Source organism: Sinohyriopsis cumingii, chromosome 17, assembly GCF_028554795.1.
Source record: "Sinohyriopsis cumingii isolate HCF-2022 chromosome 17, ASM2855479v2, whole genome shotgun sequence".
NCBI lineage: Eukaryota > Metazoa > Mollusca > Bivalvia > Unionida > Unionidae > Sinohyriopsis > Sinohyriopsis cumingii.
In genome coordinates, this window is record NC_142977.1 from 51613770 (window position 1) to 51635940 (window position 22171).

General features: G+C 35.1%; 1 protein-coding gene across 2 annotated transcripts in view; it reads right to left on the reverse strand.

The window, feature by feature from the left end:
* Positions 1-13120: 13120 nt before the first annotated feature.
* The window catches only part of LOC149778694 (uncharacterized), a 33344-nt gene continuing 24293 nt past the window's right edge, over positions 13121-22171 (reverse strand). For both annotated transcript variants that reach the window (XM_089938519.1, XM_089938518.1), the window contains 2 exons: positions 16357-16653; positions 13121-13793 (listed from right to left, as the gene is read on the reverse strand). In XM_089938519.1, coding sequence (XP_089794645.1) covers positions 13348-13793; positions 16357-16653 — 743 coding nt within the window. In that variant the 3' untranslated portion in view covers positions 13121-13347. The remainder of the gene's footprint in view (positions 13794-16356; positions 16654-22171) is intronic.

Sequence of the window (22171 nt, forward strand, 5' to 3'; positions counted from 1 at the left end):
CACGTTTGAGTTAGGTCTATATTGTTGAAGAGTCTTCATAATATTTTCATCTGATTATTCGGTTTTTAAATAAAGTTTAGCCGTGTTTGATACTGTCGATTCAGACTTTTAGTTGTTTGTTATATTTTGAACTTGTTCCCGTGCCATAGAAATCATGTAGATCGTATGATCTGATTTAACATTGCAGTGGTTTGAAATGCAAGTTCTTTCCTAACGTGCAAATCAGATGGTTGATCACATCAATAATCAACATGCCAATGCAGTTATTTGATCCTCACGTACCACCAATCAAACGCAGGAATTTTCCTTGTCACTGATTAAAGTATTTACGTCATAAGTGGATACATATTTATATTGTTTCCAAACGCATATATCATCATTCATAGTGTTACGTGTTTTCCTATAAGGCATCGCTATATATTACTTGTTAAAGGTTTCGTATTTTCACAGATCAGTTTAAATTGTATCAGATTTAGGTATGTGCTTTATTGAGATTAAATTGACATTGGAAAAGAATTTGACATTAGTATGCTAATGAGTTAACGAATTGCACCAAATCTATACCGTCAATCTAGGGCCTATGCAATCAGTAAATAATCTGTTTCTGTGACTAAACTAAATTAGATCCATTGTTTAGATTTTAAAGAAGAAACAAAACCCTATGAAACTGGCTTTTCTTATAAAAAGACACTTAAGCTCTAGATCCTGCTTGTCCACGTCTATGTGATATACGCAGTTATTCCCTGGTTTTCATACTCAGATCATGGTGTAGTCTGCAATGTATGCTGAATGATTTCATACCCCTTAACGTTTAGCATTTTTCCTGTTTTATTTGTTCCTACAGTTGACTAATATTTGCTTAAGTAACTGACTGTTTACTATTGTGTTACAGATGCGTCAGACTCAGTTAATGTCCGTCATTTAAAAAGGACCACGGAATATTTTATGCTCAAAACATTGTATCTAGTTCCTAAGGCAAAACCAACAGGCAACTTTTTTTATGTAGTAGTTTTGTTTTCAGCAATTTGTAACAGTTTATCAATCCTTCCAAAAGTATTACTGATTTCAGATTTATGTAAAATTCAGTCATTCTTATGGTTGATTATACGATACATATATCATATAATGAGTTACCGTATTTTATTTAAAATTTAACTATGTCCGCAATAACAATTTAACTATGTATTCGAACCCATGGCCGAGTCATACCAAAGACTTATAAAAATGGTACTAGCAGCATTAAGCGGTTAGTGTTAGGAATGGTCAGCCTGGTGTCAAGATAATGTGAATGGGTGGGACATCATGCTATATGTCTGCGGCATGAAGCCCGAGTGCTAGAGATCACTATAAACTGTCACACTGCAGACGTCGTAGCGATATGACTGAAACATTGTTAAAGCTACGTTAAATATCCAACACACACACACACGCACACACACACACACACACATATATATATATATATATATATATATATATATATATATATATATATATATATATATATATATATATATATATATATATATATATATATATATATATATATATATATATATATATATATATATATATATATATATGAGATACTGCTTTATCAACTGTATACTTCCTTCACAAAACAGAGCAAACATCCAACATGAAAACAAACCAGTATCAATTCTTTCACACTGTCTTCGCAAATTTGGAATTAATCCCTGATACCGACCTGTTGGGTGGCCAAGACCTGTTGGCTGGCCAAGACCTATTGGCTGGCCATGACCTGTTGGCTGGCCAAACCATGTAAAGACGTTATTTTGTTCTTAATTGGAATGAACTCAAAATAAAATTGCTTATCTGAGATGAGCAACTCATTTTTTTTAAATAATAGTATGCTTACATAAAGAATATACGGTAAATAAAAAATTTTTTTTCTTCTTAATATTTAAACATATATCTTACAAATGGGCTATCAAAATTGAATAATATAGCGAAATCTTTCTGAAAAAAATAAGATCTAGAAAGATATATCGATTGTATCTACACAGCAGTACCTTGGGGAAGCCATCAAACCCCATGAAGAAGGCGAGAGTGATATGACAAATTACCGGTTCCGCCATGGGAGAAGTACTGTAAGCTATAGTGAGACCGCTGTAATAACAGGCTGTTAGCAAACTTCAATTCTGGATGATATATTAGTGGAAAGAAGCCGCATCAATCAAACATTAATTGGCATCTGTAGTGGAAAATATTAGGAAGGCATTGATTATATCAGATGCTGGTGACTTGACTGGAACAGAAGAAATATGTCTGTTAAAGCAAAGAGCTTTGTCTGACCGCCTAATTTCAATTTGTCTTTCTGATGGATATACATGCTATGTCTTAAATGCTTTATTAAGTATCGCCTCTAGAAGCGCAAGAGAGAAGGTAAATCGATATCAACAAAACAACAAACAAGATATATATTCTAAAGATCGATTACTACTGTTTGTTCTTTTGTAAGTATATAAATCTTACTTTAAAATAACGTACAGGATTGGGCGAACATTTCTTCGAAATTTATTTTACCTAAAAGAGGTTAAAGTTTTAGAAATAAGTTCATATAAATATGCAAAAAGACATCAAAAAATCTACAGACACCAAATTAAATGTTTTTGAAAATCATATTGCCATGGTAACGAAAATTCTAAATTCCTGGCGAGCAAACAAATATTAGAATCATTTAAAGTGACGCTGAGATAGCTTATGCTTGAATTGACAGCATTTGTTTCTTCGAAGAAAGCATTCCCTGATTATACTCATTTAGTGTTTGCTGGTGAATAATGTACAATATATGTCCATCATTCATAAACCACAGTGCAATTTGCTGTGACGTTTATTACATATGCAACCGACAATGCCATGCGATATATTTTTCGCACATCAAACATACACGTTTTATTGCAATACCGTACGTCTTTACAAGTATATATCACACTAATTAATCTTGATCTATGCAGTTTCATCCGAATCAAGTGTTAGTAACATAGTCATTTAACATGAAAAGGAATTGGTCATGTCAGGTACATCCTGGGCACAGTTTCACATCGAGTAATCTTAAGGTGGCAAGGCACGGTTTCGTAACTTGGCCCCTGGAAAATTTGTTAACTTATTAAGGCTATGGTGTGACTTTTTGAGCTAATATTGTGTAATAAGTAAAGATATGGATGTATTTGCGAATTTGGTTTTACCGGCTTCTCTGTTTCTTCAAACTGATGTGAGTCATGTACATAAAGTTACTGCACAGTATGTAGCCAGTGAAATACCAATAGTCGGCTAAGAAGCAGAGCTAGCCTCTTATCGCAGAAGATATGTTGGTTCAAGGCAAGTAGAATATCTTGAAAACTGACTAGATGACAACTACTTTGAATTGCATCAAGCTGTTAAGTACACGATATTTTTCAAAATTATCACTGAGGGACAGGGCTTGTGTTTGCACTGTGAACATTACGTGTTCTCAAAACGGCCTTCGGACATGAATAATGCATGTATAAATTTGGGGTGGTTTGAATCAACTTTTTGTTCAATGAATTCCCACTGACTTGTCAGGTCAAGAGAATTATATTCTTATATTTGGCTTTATCATACATATCCAAACACATGGACCTTTTTGACCTCACTCAAGTATTTTATGTTTTTAAGAATTTATTTTATCTTAGGCAGGTGTATGCAACATTACACTTGTGCATTCAAGCTGTCCCTTGCACCCTACTTCAGCTGATCAAACGTATTCAGAAGCTAGGTATCTTTTAACAGGAGGATCATTCGTGCACTTCGTATAAGGTTGCTTGTATTCGGTCTAAGTCTAACAGACACGAGGAAGTCTTGCGTTAAATAAAACTTCTGACCTGTTAAATAAAAGGCAAGCCTATTTTCGATCATCAATATGTGTCCTTATATCTTTCTTATTTGTCGTAAGCTGCATAACAATACAGCAATAGTTTAGTTCCCAATTTTGATGAAAGACGAGAGCCGGCATCAGAGTTACAGGAAATGACATTACATGGTTGCGTCTCTTAGACCCTGTGCTACTCTATCGCTTTTCGATTTTCAGTTGACAAACAAAAGAAGAGATCACTGCAATGAAAGAGACGATTAATTAAATAAATATAAGGTTATATCTGACTTGATGCAGTATAATCAAAATCGAAGTTTAGCGATTGGCTCCTTGTTCGTTAAAAATAGATACTTCATATATTCATACAAGTTAAAAATCTTTGTAAATACATGAAAAAAGTATAATTTCTCAAAAGTTTATCTTAATTGCTTAATTGCTCATAGGATTATGAAGCGAATAAATTCTACACTTTCTTCACATTTTGAGTGGAAACTGGAATTCACCTGAGTGCCAGGAGAGACGGTCTCAATGCTTAACTAACGCGAATGACCTGAAGTAAACTTGTATCATGGGGCGATTAATCGGATGTCATAATTACTATCAGATGAGGCGAATCCCCACGTCTCCAAATGGCAGATTTACTTACTACTAAATTCAGCATGGAAGGCATATCAAACTAGAGAAAGAAGCAGCTGATATCTTTTACATAAATATTTTCAAATTAAATGTTGGGGAGTTTATTTAACAATGTAGGTATCAGCGAGACTAAAGAGAGAGTAAAAAGATAGGAGAAAAATATTTCTAAACAAATAAATACCTGCAAATAAAATGCTGATAATTTGGTGCTAGTTAGACTTATTATCACATGGTGTGGGCCATTATATTGTTTACCAATACAAGCGTGAATGTAAGTGGAGAGACAGAAATTGGGAGAAAAAAAGATTTTTAAACAAAACTGTAAGTCTGATAAATATATGTTTACTTAAACTTGGGTGACTTAGTTTTTGTTGATATCAGAATTTCTGTAGTACCCACTCGTTTATAAATAATTAAAAATTAATAAAATTAAACACATTTGTTGTAAAATCTTGTATATATACTTTAACAACAGTTAAAAGTAATTATTCACCTGTTTTTCAAAATTAGATCAACAAATATAAAAATATATAGTATGGCTTTTGTGCACAAATATCCGGGTCTCCTATACATATATTTTAATTGATTGGTATCCAATACGTCATCACTCAGTTCTGAGTAATAATTTGCATTCTTATTAATAACATTTTAATATTTATTGTATTTGACTGATGCTAAAGGTTTTATAAATCACGGGAAACTAACTTAACCTTTATATGGAAATTAAATGCTACACATAATTAAATCAACAGTGCACGAAATTTTCGCTCATCTGAAATTACTATTCGACAAAAAAAAATGCGACTGCCACGTTTCCAACAGTTGAAAATAAATATTTTTTAAAATTAGATGTATGGTGATATAAACGATTTTTAATCATGTACTTTTGTGTAGTTTGTATTTTAACAATCGACCGTATTAAGCAATGACCCTGCATGTCCGTCTGTCTGTCCCTCTGTAAGTCAGAACACGTTTCCTTTTCCGCATGACTGCTTTACAGTTGTTTATGTCAATGAAGACAAGAAGCCTGACCTTTGTGAGGATGCAACACTCAAAGCGTAAAGTCACCTGTACGGAAAGAAGGAAAATGGTGTCGGCTCATCGTTAGTTGAACATCATAGACTAGCTCCAGATAATGAGGATTGGTTGCACGTGGGGATAGTGATACGTCTATTGACTGTGGGGTCAAAATGCTAAAGGTCAAGCTCACTGTGCCTGAAAGATGAAAAATAGTTTCCGCACAATAACTTTAGTTATGCATCACATACATGGATCAAACGTTGCAGATGACTTGTTTTAGAGATAAGGAAGAAACCTGGCGACTTTAGTGTCACTCGAATGAAGGTCGAGGCCACTGAGACAGTACGAAAAAGATAATGGTTCTTTCTGCGTAATAACTTTAGCCCTAGTCCACGAAAAGTGACTGAAATTGTGCAGGGCTTGCACTTACAGTACAGAAGAGGACTGGGGGTGGGTGTCAACAGTTCAACGGTTAAAGTCAGCATGCCTCACAAGAAACGTTAAGAACAAAAGTGATTCTACAATAACCATTTTTCTAAACTGTTGACCCCAAAATTAAGACCTTGTCCATATTTTGTTGCTGGTTTGCATTTAGTTTAAAAAAGAAATCTATAGATACTGGTGACTCAAATTTCATGGGAAGTCTAATATGAAGCTAATCGTATCATCATGATAATTACAGTTTATGACTGCATACCTTTGCCATAGCCATATGTTCTGGTCTTTGAGACTCGTCGGTCAACTATCTTGAGGGTCAGTTATGCCTTACTAGTACCTACATAGATGACTGTTCAATACAGGGAGGATGTACTGTGTAGCTGATTGTAGTATCCTTGCTTCCATCGAGAACATGTTTATCATCACTGAAACTACACCTACGTCTATTATAAATGGAAAGTAGTTTCATTTACTATTGATTCTCTGCGAGGATTCTCGTAATTATATGTGCAACTGCAGCCTATCTCCTGGAGTTGATGAAGCTGGGGGGCTTGGTAAGATTTATCGTTGTCTCCAGTGACCATTACTTGACTAGCTCACCTCATTCCAAATAGACCTAATTGTCATCCGATTGGAACGTTTCTGACCAAAGTCTTTATTATGAAACTATGGATCACACAAAGCGAATCTGAATCAATACCTTGTAAAGGCTGAATATGTCAATTTTACACTATGCATGTTTCCCCTCAGCAGCATATCCCTTTATCTTGTTTTAATTGTTCTATCGGTAGATAAATTTTGGAGGACCATTCATACCAGCATTGTGAATGTGTCGAGTATGAATACATCCCGGAAAAGAAAGAAGGTGGACAAATACCGGCAAAATATTTACACATACCATGGAAAAGTAAAATTGGGAAGATTCACCATAGGTTGGGATTGTGTATCTGAAAAAATGGATCGATGTTATTAGGTGTACAACAATTATTAAAAATAATAATAAACGTTGTTGTAGAAAAATAATTTTTAAAATAACTTTGGCAGCGGATTATCTACATTTGGGGAAAGCAGTCATGTTCAATTGTGAAAATATTATCACAAATGTACGACTTTGGAGATGTTTAAATCAATGAAAGAGTACACAATAAATCTCATTCAAAGGTTGAATATGTTCGAGTTGTAACTGAAGAACGAGATACTGTATTTATTACAAAAAAGATTCCTGTTTGCATATTTAAAATTTCACAAAACAAAATCTTTTGACAACTCTGTGCCTGTATAGTCATGAATAGTCGTGTGTATTAAGGCTCTGTATTCCTTACAGTACTCTTCTCGATGCAACAGTGGTTTAAATGGATGGCCGATGGTGATTTTGTAGTGTAGATGTCCTTTTCTGTTTAACTGCGAATTATACAGAAGAAATACTTTCAAATTGATCAATAAAAATGATAATTTTGTTCTGTACATATTCTTATCGTATCTGTAATTCCAGTTTCCACACAGGCACATTATTTATCTATTCTGTATATATCTAAGTCTTATATATATATATATATATATATATATATATATATATATATATATATATATATATATATATACACACGATGATACACGCAGCAAGTGAGGGAGTGGCTTACTTTCTGCTTATGTGAATATGCAATCTAGTATCTCAATTGATCCTGACTAGACAGAAGGATATTAAGGTAGGTGGTAGAGCAGATACGTGTATGTTATATAACAAAGATTAGCCGAACACGAAGATAGTTGCTAGCTTATCCTCGTGCCAATTAAGATGATAATTTTGACATTTCATTCTCTGTTTGACTTCTTACGTTGGCAGGTTACAACTGAAAAGTCAACAATATTCTGTCCTTTCAAATATTTCGTACAGCTTATGGGGATTTTCACCTGACTGTCAAATCTAAAACCTTCGATCTGCCTCTCCATGTTCCATCAGAGGAAACTGGGTGCTACCAATAACACCCGTCTTTATTTATCCTATTCTTTGCTCAGTTTGAAATCAACTAAATCAGATATGTACTGGTGAATGGGAACAAATGGATACACCATGAATTTCGAGATTACAAGGTTTTATAATATTAATACTGGTTTGATATCGTTATAATATTAATACTGGTTTGATATCGTTGTAATATTAATACTGGTTTGATATCGTTGTAATATTAATACTGGTTTGATATCGTTGTAATATTAATACTGGTTTCATATCGTTGTTTGCATGTTGATTATATTAAGATGTAATTAGTTTTAACATCATAATCTACTGGTTAATAAATACTGTCATGAAACTATAATATAACCGCATTAAATTATTTATCATTGTGCTGAAAGACATGGGTACGTTGATATTGTGCGTGTGCCTGTAAGAGAGAGAGAGAGAGAGAGAGAGACAAAGCACTGAAGGTGTGGTAGTGTCGTTGATTCGAATAGTAAAACAATCTATGACGTGTTGCCCGATTTAAAAACTACAATCAAAATTCGAAGTCAGGAGCGGAATGTGTAATAATGTGATCGGTTTCAATTTTATGCGTATATATGCAACATTCTAGCGTTAACAAAATTAAGCATTTTGAAAGAATAAAACAAACGAATGATATTACCAGCAAATCAGACTGTTTTCGGCTGGCGGTTTTTGTTTTTTGCTCCATTGCAGTAATGAAAGAAGATTAGATTTTTATAGAAATAGCTGCAATTTTCTTGTCTCGAGGATGTTACCTTACAGCTATTAACCAACCATCCATATGATAAAGACTCGTGAACCTGGCTTTGCTACCATTCTTCATCCTATCGATATGACCGTCTGTCTGTCTGTCTGTGATCTGTCTATCTGTCCATAAACATTTCCGCTTCCTGAGATAACTATCTTAATATCTTAACATTGAAGTTATTTCAAATAAACTTCGTACATACCAGTACTTCAAGCAGAATTAGTATAGGTGTTGAAATAAATAGAACGAAATAAGAGTTTATTGGTCTAATATTGCATAACTGTTTACTTATGATACGAACAGAAATGGCATTGAAGAGGCACTGACACACGTACACCTTTTAAACATCATGGGGAAGATCAAAATCTCATACTTATATTGCAAAACTATTTTTTTTAATTATCCTACAATTGTTTATTGAAAATTCTGGACACGAACTATTCAATCTTTAGTTAGTAATTGATTATCCGCGAGAGAAAATTTGGAGTGATTTCCACCAGAAGCTGAAAATTTAATCACACAATGCGATAGCATCGAGGACTATACCTCATGAACGGACAGTTGAACAAGGCCCTGACTGTACAATGAAATAACATTTTGTTCTATATTTGCTGCTTCGGGAATATTAACAAGCTGTTTGACTCGCGTCATTATAAAAGAAATTGTCATTTTCAAGGGTTTTCATAGAAGAACTTCCACTATTTGCATTCCGTAATTTAAAAACAAAACGAAGAAATTAGAATAAAGCGAGCCGTAACTGTTTGAACAAGATGCTTTTTCCCTGTAAAAATATCTTTGAAATTGGTCGAGAAAAATTAGAACATACATAATTTATCCTTGCTAATACAAGACCTTGTCTGATGACATTGTTATTATAAAGCTTATTGTGCGTGATATAATCTTTGACGCCTGCGCGGTTGAGTTGTAGCCAGGCCGGGAAAACGTTCTTATTAGGTGATACACTTGGTTTCTTAAAGGTGCTTAAGAACAAAAATTGAAGACAATGCGATTTGAAGGAAACGATAATATTCATGTTTTTATTTAGCAAAGATGATAATTATGCTACATGTTTGCCTTTTCGTTGTTCTCACCAATCATTTTAAACAAGTCCTCTTAAAAGTTAACAAATTTATACTCAGTATAATAAATATCTACTTGCTTGTCCACTGACTACCATATTTGAAAGGGTTGAATAAAATGTGATATGTAAATTTCAAATTTGAACAAGGTGCTTGATAATGTGCAAAGATCATAAGTCTGTTTTTATTTAAGAAAATGTAACTTAATGTTGCAAAACCGTAATGAAAATTGTGTTGCTTCTGAGAAGTCTGATTGACGTTTTAAAGTTGTGGACCATGCCTCATTGATGTTTCTTAATTTTAGATTTGACAGAAGATCAAAGGTTGTTTCGATGTGTGGTCGACGAGCTTAGGAGTCGGCCATGCCATAGACAATTATTGAATAACCTAAAGTACCAGACAACACTCACAGATTATCACTTTTTTAAATTTATAAATACTGATTTAAATTCAGCTTCATTCAAAAACTCTATTAACGTTAATATAAGGACAACCATTTAAATAATTATTTGTGCTCCGTTTCATCCGCTGAATTCAACAACCGACAGTAAGGGTAACTGAAATACACTGAAGGAGAAATTAAAATACCTTGGCATGGATCTATATTTAGAACAAACTAACAAAGTTTTTATTGTAAAATCAATTGAAACTAATTGTAATGTTTCTACAAATCTAAACTAAATATTGCTGTAATATGATTGGTATTTAAAGATTTTTCCATTTTGCTTTAAAAGCGTCGTTGATGCATTGTAACGTCATCACGGTTTTTTTTTCTGTTTTGAAAGTGCACCTTATGTCATCGTCACTGTGATGGAAATGACAAACAACGATGGACACGAGACCCTTCTCTTTCTCTCTGCAATACCAGTAATAATAAAAGTGTAATGACCCGTATAAGTCTTGACGCGAGACCGTTAGTAAACTACCTCCAGTACTAGACCCGAGATACAACATGTTCATATAAATTTGAAAGACAATTGAAGGTAATTTGAAGAAACAGTTATACTGGATTATAACGATATCTACTAGCAATTGTAAGATGGATATTCTGGTTTACCACCTATATACTATTTTGCCTTCTTAGATCAAGGTAAGTCCTTGAAAACTCTTGCCATGAAAAATCTGACAAACTTCATGGTTCTCCACAGATAGCTTAGGTTCATCGAGTGCTATCTTGGATATTAATATTCAAATAATGGCAATGTATTTGCAAGAAGATACTCGCTCTCAAGTTGACGTTGTAAAACATGATGGTTACGAAAAAGAATCCCAGAAATTTAAAGATGTCAGTTTCCACTCTCACACCCGTGAGATAAAATCGATTGTTCGATTTGCCAACGTAACCACATTCGCGACAGTCTCGGTACATTATTCTTCTTTAGTGATCAAAGACGTTTAATTCTCTGGCTGTTATTCTTTTCTTCGTCTTTCTCGCAAAGTGTTTATGAGCTCTGGAGGGGCGTCAGCGTCTCTTTCTATATGAGACACGCATAAATTAGGAATGCGGTTAACATTATCTTGCATGCAATCGAAGTAAAAAAGATGAAATTCCATTTCTTCTTTTCATTACCCCAGTCTCGATTTGTATTTTGGAATCTAGCATTCACATTCCAAGCCCAAAAGTGGGTAACAAATATGACATATTTTCTTTCCTCGACAGACGTGCGATCTGGCGTTGTTGGTGCGTGAAGGAAGGCTTTAAAGGTTAATCAACCTTGATATCTCTGTTCGCAATGAATGTGCTGCATTCCTTGGCTAAATCATTCATTGCATTTCCCACAATAATAAGTATATCTGAGGACTCCTGTAATACTGGTAATGGCATCGTAATGTTCTTCGTGAAGATATATTGTATTTTCCGTCTGGGATATCGGGTCCTCGAAATACCAGAGGCCCGCGCTCCACTTGAGGGTGAACGTTCAACGTGTAGCATGGAGCCAAGTCCTCTTAGAGTTTATACATTTCAGGAATGCCACAGTACGTATCTTTTGATAGTCCAGATTGCTTTAAAAGTTCTTACTCTTATCTTTGTTTGGCTCCGCCCGATTGTCGAATGCTTTTCCAGGCGCATTTCCATTCTGCAGTGTCGTTCGTGTCGGCATATGTTCGACCCACGTCAATGGCATGGCCTAAACATATCTGGTTTAGGGTGTTGTTAATTTGAACGATGCTGAGATGGGTGATGCGAATGACGTCCACCAATAGCAGTATTTTACGTCCACTCCTTATCGGAGGGGATACGTTGGTCATGTAAAGTGTAGCTTTGCCGTTAGTGATGTGAAATTGGTCGTTGGATTAATGAACGTGTTGAATCTTATCGATGACTTTGGAAGGTGCCATTTCTGCTGGGCTGCTAAACTAGATCCAGAGGGATGACTTCAAACTGTCTTGATAAATGGAGAGTATCAAACGGTCGTCTTCTTTGGCTTGGCATCGTTTTAGTGTGGTTATCATCCAGCCACCTATATATATGTATATGAAATGCTCTTGGATATACTTTTATGATTGTATGTCGGTGCTTCCGGAATTCAAAAAGACCAAATGGGACATCCTTTCTCCATGATTCATCGAAATCTGTCTCGTTTGCACTTGCCATGATTACGAAAAAATATCGTGCAATTGCAACGAAGCACATTATATTCTTGCGCTGATGAAACGGTGGCATGCTAGACAGGTTGAAAGGATGTCAAGGGATAGGTATAAACGTATTGGTTGAATTCTACTGAACCATCCTTATGTATTATTGCAATGAAATATGCGGGATAATTTAAAGAAAATTTAGGATGCGATAGATTAGATTGTCGGAATAGATAAGTTATATGAATTAGATACAAGTTCTTTACAACAGTAAGAATGTAATTAGACAATTAGTTAGATAATATAATTACATAGTTACATGCTTCGGATTCAGGTATAAATATGAAGTGAACAACTTGTGTCTGGTCTTCACCAGTTTAATAAACGAGATTTGATGAAAGATTTGAAGAGTTTCGGACCGTATTATTTTATTATTTTTATTTATTTCTGAAATCACCGTTTTGAGACAAGGGTTTGTTATTCACTCAAAAGGTGTAATGTGATTAAAAAACCTTTAGGTTTCATGGTTTTCTGGAGAGTATACCATGACATAAACGGAAATCATAAAACCGTGATTTCTTTGAAATCATCATAAAAGGACTCTTACATCTATTGGGTAAATCTGCATTCGCAAAATTGAAATATAAAAACTTTGAAAATAGGACAAAACAATTTTGATAATTTCCACGATATAGTTCTACTTCTGTGAATACGCAATTTTTAACATCTTATTTATCTTAGCGAAATCTAAAAGTTGCTTAGAGAAGTAATAAACATGCAAATATATCTAGCGACGGAATTGAGAGTGTTAGCATAAATTAACACTGCAAATATAATTTGGTTAAATTGTCATCAATCAGCAAAAACAATTGTCTTGAAATGCTAGTAGATCTTCCATCACCTTCAAAACAAGAGCACGAATATGAATGAGATGGCAAATTAATAAACTTAAATATTTGTATCGATTATATATCATGAACTGTTTACAATGTGCATATTACAAACAAATTTAAGATGAAGAGCCTCCGTCATCGTCCTTGAGCATAAGTCCCATTGAAAACGTGGTAAAATAATCACCCCGTATTTGGTCTTCAGGATGATGAAAACGCTCCCGTGCCCAGACAGCATCTCCGACTCTTAGATGAACGACTGCATTGCATGGACATCCGCCCCAGTACAAGTGTGTTGCCGCGGCATTACACACGGGCACCCCATTATGAACTACCTGTATGTCTACCCTACTAAAACCCCCAACAGAAGAAATCGTCACTAAGATAACATACATTCCTGCGACCGGAGCATGAAATATTCCACTTGTTGCATCATATCCGTTTCCTACATTTACATAAACGTTGTCAAAGACAAGAGTTTGATGAGAATTGAGACCTGATGTTAGATCATTTGTAAGCCGTGCAGTAAATCCAACACTTGCATATGTCGACCGTCGCATTCGATCTGGAACAAAAAGTAACTCCGAATACTTGCTCAAAGTTTAAAAAAACAAAACGCATTTCAGATGCATGTACGACAGCATACCCCAGCCAATTTATTCTCTCTCTCTCTCTCTCTCTCTCTCTCTCTCTCTCTCTCTCTCTCTCTCTCTCTCTCTATATATATATATATATATATATATATATATATATATATATATATATATATATATATATATATATATTCGTATAGAACTTTCATAGTAAATTTGAGTTTACTGAGGACATTTAATAGATTTAATACTAGCATCACTATCATTCCTATACCAAACGAATTTGAAACCTTTATATAGGATGATACATTATAAAAGGCCTTTAAAAATTCCCCAGCTGAATATATGTACATTAAATTCGTCACTTTGCACTAAGGGGAAAAAACCTGAATTATTTAGCAGCATCCATTGTAGTGGTCAGCTTACAAAGAGGAAGCGATACACTTGATATATTTCATGTCATATAATATTTAATAAGATTTGTGTTGTTCATATACATAGCTTCGATCATTTAATGGGAGTCATAGAAAGGTCTCTGAAAATTATAACAATTAAAATAAAGCAACTGCTACTTAAAGTAGTTACAGTTTCCAAATTTATTTCTGAGTGTATACTAAGAAAACAAGAGGATAATTTGGAGAATTCATTATATATATATATATATATATATATATATATATATATATATATATATATATATATATATATATATATATATATATATATATATATATATATATATATATATATATATATATATATATAGGTTACAAATTTAATTACTGCCACGATTGGTGTGTCAACTAAGGAAGCACTCAGGACTCCCGAAGAAAAATAATCTATTACATTCTGAGTCGCATACCGATCAGAATTGCCGCGCATGACAGCATGACAAGTAGTAATATCGAAGGGTCCATACGGCCGATATACTCTTGGTTGACCCTCTTCCCTCACCTCTTCGGCACCCCAAAAACCTAGTTCTTTGTGTTGGATCAGAACAGCACTACAGCGGTTTCAGACTGATCAATACTCTTTCAATGGTAGTCAAAGGGAGGAATATTTATGGGTTACTGCATTTGTATGGTGAAATGTGAACGAGATTTGGGATGCAATACTGCACGAACTTGTGAGTGCAGTATATCCTTCCGACAAAGCGAGTTCATATTTTCCCATATAAATGCAGTAACCTTTTTATTATATGCTCATTTTTTTTCTACCTAAGGTTTAATTATATAAACAAAATACACTACAAGAAACAACGGAAATGAATGAATGCCGTATTCCAAACTAAATACACAAGCGCAGATTTGTCATTACACAATGACATCATTATTAATGCGCACATAACTCCGCCCAGATAAATGTGAACTTAGTCGCGCGCTCGACATAACTTTCGAAAGAAAATGGCGTGTCTAGTTAAAAGTGAAATTTGCTGTCATATTTTGAATGAATGCGCATTGCAACAACTTTTCCATTTGATCTGGAATGAATATATTTTGGTATTTTGTTTCGATTCTACGAAAGTTTGTGATTTTGGACTGGATTCATCTGTGCAAATTATACATGAAATACATCAGATTGAAGTGGCGCGGGAGAAGCGTGTTTACGTCTGCAAATATGTTTCTGTTTCTGTCACTGAATTTTTGAAATCATAACGTGGGAAAAATATGAAGTCTTTCAACTGCAATTTTCAAAAAGACGCTATGGAATTTAATGTTTATTTCATTTTGAATACAGTAAGGAGGATGCAATTGCACTTATCATCGAAATTACAGCACAATTTCGAAATGTGTAATCCAGATTGAAAACCTATGACATGGCTCATATAATTCGGATTTGCAGAATTAAGAAAAAACATTTTGAGGAAATTCAGGATGTAAAACTGTAAGTATATTTTATGTTGCCATTCTTATCACACTCTTATCACCAGATAAAGAAGACAGTATATGCCTTGTCACTTGTATGTTATTTGTAAGGACCTAATCTTTCGACTTTTATATAATGTAGCTAGCCTAAATCCGTAACATTGTATCAACGCGGAATGTGCCAAAACAGCTGGGGTTTTTTTTTGCAGTCCACGAAACATGTTTTAGTTCATTCAGAAACAAATTTAAACAACCACAACGTAAAGAGCCTCTTACGCGACTGTATATGATTTGTTTACAAATCAAAAGTGCTGGCGTCTGCGTCATTGTTTGTTTATAATAGAAAGTAGTTCCTTTGATCACGTGAATGCTATATGTGTATTGTCGCGCGCGTTCAGTATCGGGGAATATTGAACGATTCTGACAATGTAATGTTAACGGGGGAAAAAATGAGCATATAATAAAGAATAATATCAAACACGGAGAGAGAGAGAGAGAGAGAGAGAGAGACAGATAGACAGACAGACAGACAGAAAGAGAGAGAGAGTTCATATCATGGGTACTCTTCATCAGGTGAATGCTGTCCGGGACTTATGGCATACTCTTTCTGAGTAAAAGTATGAGTTTTCACTTTACCATATGATCCGACTAGTTGTCATCAGTTTCTTACCTTTACTTTTTGAATGTTCAGCCGCAACCTCGAGGTCTTTAATACGACTTCGTATCTCCGATTGCGATGATATTAACTTGTTCTGCATTTTTAAAAGTTCTGCATTGCTAGTCAGCAATTCATTCCGTGTCTGATGCAACTCTTCTTTTGTTGTCAATAGTTCTTCCTTGAGAGAGTTCATCTTTCCCTGTTCATTTGCCAATCGGACTAATTCAAGAGACACTTTGCGCACTAGTTCGAGAAGTTCAACTGTGTTGTCCGCATGGTTCACCATCAAAGCATCTACCGCAACCTGAGCTGTGGAATATATGCTAATCGTTTACTCGCATCCACATTAAGTTTAATGGTGCAACCTATAAATTTCGCCCATTCAAATCGATAGCCTGGGCTATGAGATTCGCCATGAAGGAGATATTTGTGTCGTTAATATTTTACATCAACTCTTTTGCTGTAAATTGGTCTGCTTACTTGACGACGCAATTAAATATGTTTTGGAACTGTTGAAAACAGAAACCATATGGGTCAATTAGGTTTAAAATATAAAATAAATAATATGGATACCTTCATTTTTTGGAGACACAAGACAACATGTCTTGATTTGGGGTTAACACTTGACATATAAGTGGCAGAAAGTGCAATATATATATATACGTGCGACATGTATAAGGCAATTTATGCAACCCACTACGTGAATATTCCCCTGAGCACTACGGCAAGTAAACCATAACTGATTCGATAGGAAAACATTTTCTCGCTATACTCCAAAATACTGCTAAAACGTGTACTTTTAAATATGAAATCAAATTGCATAACATTCAAAATATTTTTCCGCACAGAACCTTCTTGTCACATTCAAGCGCTTGTACACTTGTCGCATAATCGGAATAAACTAAACGTCACACTACAGACTGCTACAGGTTTCACAGGTGAAGAACTTGTAAAAAATATGGCTACAGCCATTGCAAAGGCAATATCACCGCGTGCGGAAAAGATAGCCAGGTGACACAAACCAAAGTTTACGTAGATAGTGAATTTACAACATGTTGTGCATTAAATAAAACCCATTTGACAGAAGCAGTTGCTTTTCCTTTAAATAAATATGACGTTTGGCGGAATAAAATTGTACCTTGGGTTAAATTACATCTAGCCTCATGAGTTTTCGTTTCTGTAGCCTTTGCTCAACATGTCTATCGTGTAACGTCTTACAAATGGTCTGTAATACTGTTTATTTCTCCTCTTTTCTACCAGTGAAAACATTCAGTTCTTGTCAATTTTTATTGTGTAGAATGATTATTCCTAGTTACATAATTGCAATTGTTTACAAATGTATTCGTCGTATTAAGTAAAGCCATTTAAATGCATGCAAATTATAAATTTTTAACCACATCAAAAACCAAACTGTCGAATCTCGTGTGGAACTGATCTATAAAATGTTTACTATTTTCAAAACACCTCCAGGTCCCACTGATCTAGCAAATAGTAATTTAACAAAAACACCACCACCCACCCACCTATCCCAGACTAGCTGGTCCAGTAATTTTCAAACGACATTTCGAAACACGCTAAAGTCTGACTAGTCTATTGATCTTTTTGTTTTGTGAAATAATAGCCTTGATCTTGTATGGTATCTATCAATTTTGATTTTCAATGTTGTCGTTTTTGCATACGAGATCGTAATGCACATGACTATGAATGATCCAGTAATTTTGATTTTATTTTCAGAACAGTCTAATCCAACAGGTCTTACCATTTTAACGCTATTTGTATTCTCTTATTCCTATTCAAGATGTAAAATACAAATGTATTATTGACCCCAGTTATTTATTTTGTTTGTTTGTTTGCTTGCTTGTTTTTAAAGTTCACGTAGCCTACTCGGAATGGTGACACAAAACAGTGGCGCTCCAGCATTGCAGTATATTTACTGTTATAGAGGAGTAAGTTTGTAACAACGTGCCACCTTATATAACCATGGAGCAACTGATACATTGGCTGTGTCATTAGATGACTGAGGTACAGTGGATACGCATGTAAGTAAAATCTATTGCAAAAGTTACCGTTTGTCGTGCATTTTGAACAAGAAGCAGGAAAGTTCCATTTGATTTTACTAAGATGTATCATTTATTCGTTTGACGAATTTCAAAGTATATGTCAAGAGCTGTAACGTAAACATGTCTTAGGACTGGCTTTGCTTAGATACAACTTATGAATTATCTTAGAACCAATTGCAGTAATTTATATTGGTAGTTGGAATTGTCAGTAGTAAAAACATAATTTACAGCTAGTAACGGTCAAGGTGTTAATTATTCTTTACTGAGTTATAATTTCGGTGCATTATTATTAATAGTAGTAGTATTTGTATTATAACAGAGAAACTGGACGCATGATAATAATATAATCCAAAGAAGTTTCCATAGTCTGCGACTATCAGATTCGGTGCCACTTTTGGTTTCACAGAATTATTCATATTATAAATTGTAATGCTATCCTGCTAAGACTATCTATTCATTGTAGATTAAGGTGGAAAACAGACATTTCTAAAATATAAACAATTTTACGTTATCGCTTTTAACGTTACATGTGCACGAAATACAAAATGAATATGTTTTGTTAATATGCACGTGTATACCTTGATGCACATTACTAAATTAACGGCCACTGCAGTGTCATGTGTTCTTCTTAAATCAAACCTGATCCAAGCAATCAGTGTGAGAACTGTTAACACTTATGCTAATGACTTCGGTGTGTTTTTCTTATTCATCAAAACAAAAATACAGTGTGGCCTCTGTAAACCACCGCCTCGTACAAAAGCAAGACAGCTGTTCTCCTCTGGCACTGACCTTCTGTATTCACTGAAATACGTTTCTATTGGTCAGTAGTAAACATTGTGTGAATACATTAATAATAATAATAATAATAATAATAATAATAATAATAATAATAATAAATAATAATAATAATAATAATGATAATAATAAAATTAATAAAATAACAATAAAAGTCAAATAATCTAACGAAACACCATGATGTCCAGTGAGGTTACATTCGGTGCTGGCTTCGGAAACATTTATTAGATGGCAAGAGTAGTCTGTTAATGATCTTGCATAGATGTGTGTGCAAGTATTTGAGTTACAAAGGTATTCCATCCTGGAAAGATTCATCAGCACGTCAATAACACTGGACAACAAATTTTTACAAAAGTCATGTTACTGAAATAAAATTAGTCAATTCTTATCAATTTTTATGTGCTGAACACGAATATGACAGTCAAATTGCAAAATTGGCTCTAGTTTTTTTGTAATCTGCAAGAAATTAATGTTTACATAACGAAATGCATTCCAATAGTAAAAGGTCAACTGTAATAGCCTACCTATAAAAAATCAAGTCATTGACTACATCTTAGATTTCTTCGCCTGTCTCTTGTACAGCTGTTCGGGAGCATCTCTGAGGAGTGTCCAGCAGTAGTCAGCCAGCATTGTAGTGGACCATTTTCCCTGGTATCTTTGTTTCATTGTTGCGATATCTTGATGAAAACGTTCGCCGTGTTCATCACTAACAATACCACAGTTGCTAGGAAAGAAATCCAAATGGGAATGAAGGAAGTGAATCTTTAGAGACATATTGCAGCCAAGTTTCTTATACTTCATCAACATGTCTTCTACTAGTTCCTTATAGTTTTCTGCCCTAACATTTCCGAGGAAGTTTGTAGAAACTAGGCGAAAAGCATTCCATGCTTGTTTCGCGTCACCTTCCAGCAAGTTGTTGAACCGGTCATCTTTGAAAAGCTCTCGAATCTGAGGACCCACAAAAACTCCCTCTTTAATCTTTGCTTCGCTGAGTCGAGGGAATTTTTCATGCAGGTATCGGAATGCTGGCAAAGTCCGGTCAATGGCTTTCACGAAATTCTTCATCAAACCTAGTTTGATGTGAAGGGGTGGTAGCAAGATTTTCTGAGCCTCAACCAGAGCTGGATGTTGGATATTCTTCTCTCCAATGGCTACATTCTGCCTGTGAGTCCATTCCTTCCTCATGTAGTGCATTTCCCTTGCTCGGCTATCCCACTCGCATAAGAAACACATGTATTTTGTATATCCTTGCTGCAGTCCCATTAAAAGGGCAACTACCTTCAAATCACCACAGAGGTGCCAGCTGTACTTGTTATACTCAATGGAATTCAGTAGCTGCCTTAAGTTATCGTATGTCTCTTTCATGTGGACAGCATACGCTACTGGAATAGATGGAAGAATGTTTCCATTGTGCAAAAGCACAGCCTTGAGACTCAGTTTCGAAGAGTCCACAAATAGTCTCCATTCTTGTGGGTCATGAGTGATTTTTAAAGCATTCATGAGGCCCTCAATATCGGAACAGAATATCAGATTACTTTCCTTTCTGAAGAAAGGCTCCAATTGCTGGTGGCGCTTTCGATATGCAGTAATTGTGACATCTTCTTCTAGAAGATTCCATTGTTGGAGTCTTGATCCTAGCAATTCTGCCTTGTTCTTTGATAAGTCCAAATCACGAATCAGGTCATTTAGTTCTTCCTGTGTTATTCTGTGTGGGGTTGATGATGCACCACAGTGAAAATCTGGATCACTGCATGCTGATGGACCAGGAGAAGAACAGGTCGACTCACCTTTGTCTTCGTCAGATGAATCAAGAGAATATTCTGCTGGAGGTTCTGGAATAGGAAGTCCCTCACCATGTGGAACTGGTCTCAATGCAGACGGAATGTTTGGGTAGACTATTCTCGACTTCTTTCGCTTCGTTATTCCGCCGGAAAGAGGAGGAACCAAGCAGAAGTAACAGTCATTTAGGTGGTTGCTTGGCTCTCTCCACACCATTGGGACTGCAAACGGCATTGATGACCTTTTGCAATTCAACCACTGTGAAAGCTGTGTTGTACATGTAGCACAGCATATATGCGGAGCCCAAGGCTTGTCTTGGTCACCAACCTTGCATCCGAAGTAAAGATGATATGCCTTCTTCACTTGAGAATTGATACTTTTCTTCTGGTTGGCAAATGTCACTTCCCCACAAATATAGCAAAAATTGTCCGCGGTATTAACACACTTTCGAGGCATTACTGTTCTTTATTGTACGTAAATGGATAAAATAATAAGTTTTATGTAACAGTAGCTTGAACTGTCTCGCACAACGTCTAAAATATTTTAAATGCTGAACCTATCTGATTGGGCTTTATATAGTACACTGTTTACGTCAGCTTCAGCAGCCGCCTGGCATTAGTATAATAGGCCTACACATGTATAGTACACTGCTGACGTCAACTTACTTCAGCAGCCGCATGGCATTAGTATTGCATTGCATCAGAAAATGATGCAATCAACTGTGGATGATGTGAGCATGATGGTATTATGCAATGTTACATCATTATTCCGGATGTTGCTGCAGTCCTACTGGAGAAATTTACACAGTGAAACATAGAAAATGAGGTATATGAATATCTTCAAAACGAGAGCCAATACAAATTTTTCACGGTTATATTCGTGTTCGGCACACCAAAATACTACAGATTAGGGCCTTTTCAAGTCAGTAATGATTTCACTGTTGACCAGTGTAATATAATACATCACCACCACGTGCCTCTGTCGCCAAGACCATTCAAAAACGTAAATATAGCGAGGAAGGTCTATAAATCTTTCAACTTGCTGAAGATACGTATATGGTTTCTTGGCACACCAGCAAATAAAATCATAACAGTATAGTGCCGAGCTAAAATCAGGTAGGAAATGACGTCCTTGGAAAATAATAGGTGCAGTTTAAGATATTATAAGCACACTCAATAGATCGTGACCTAGAT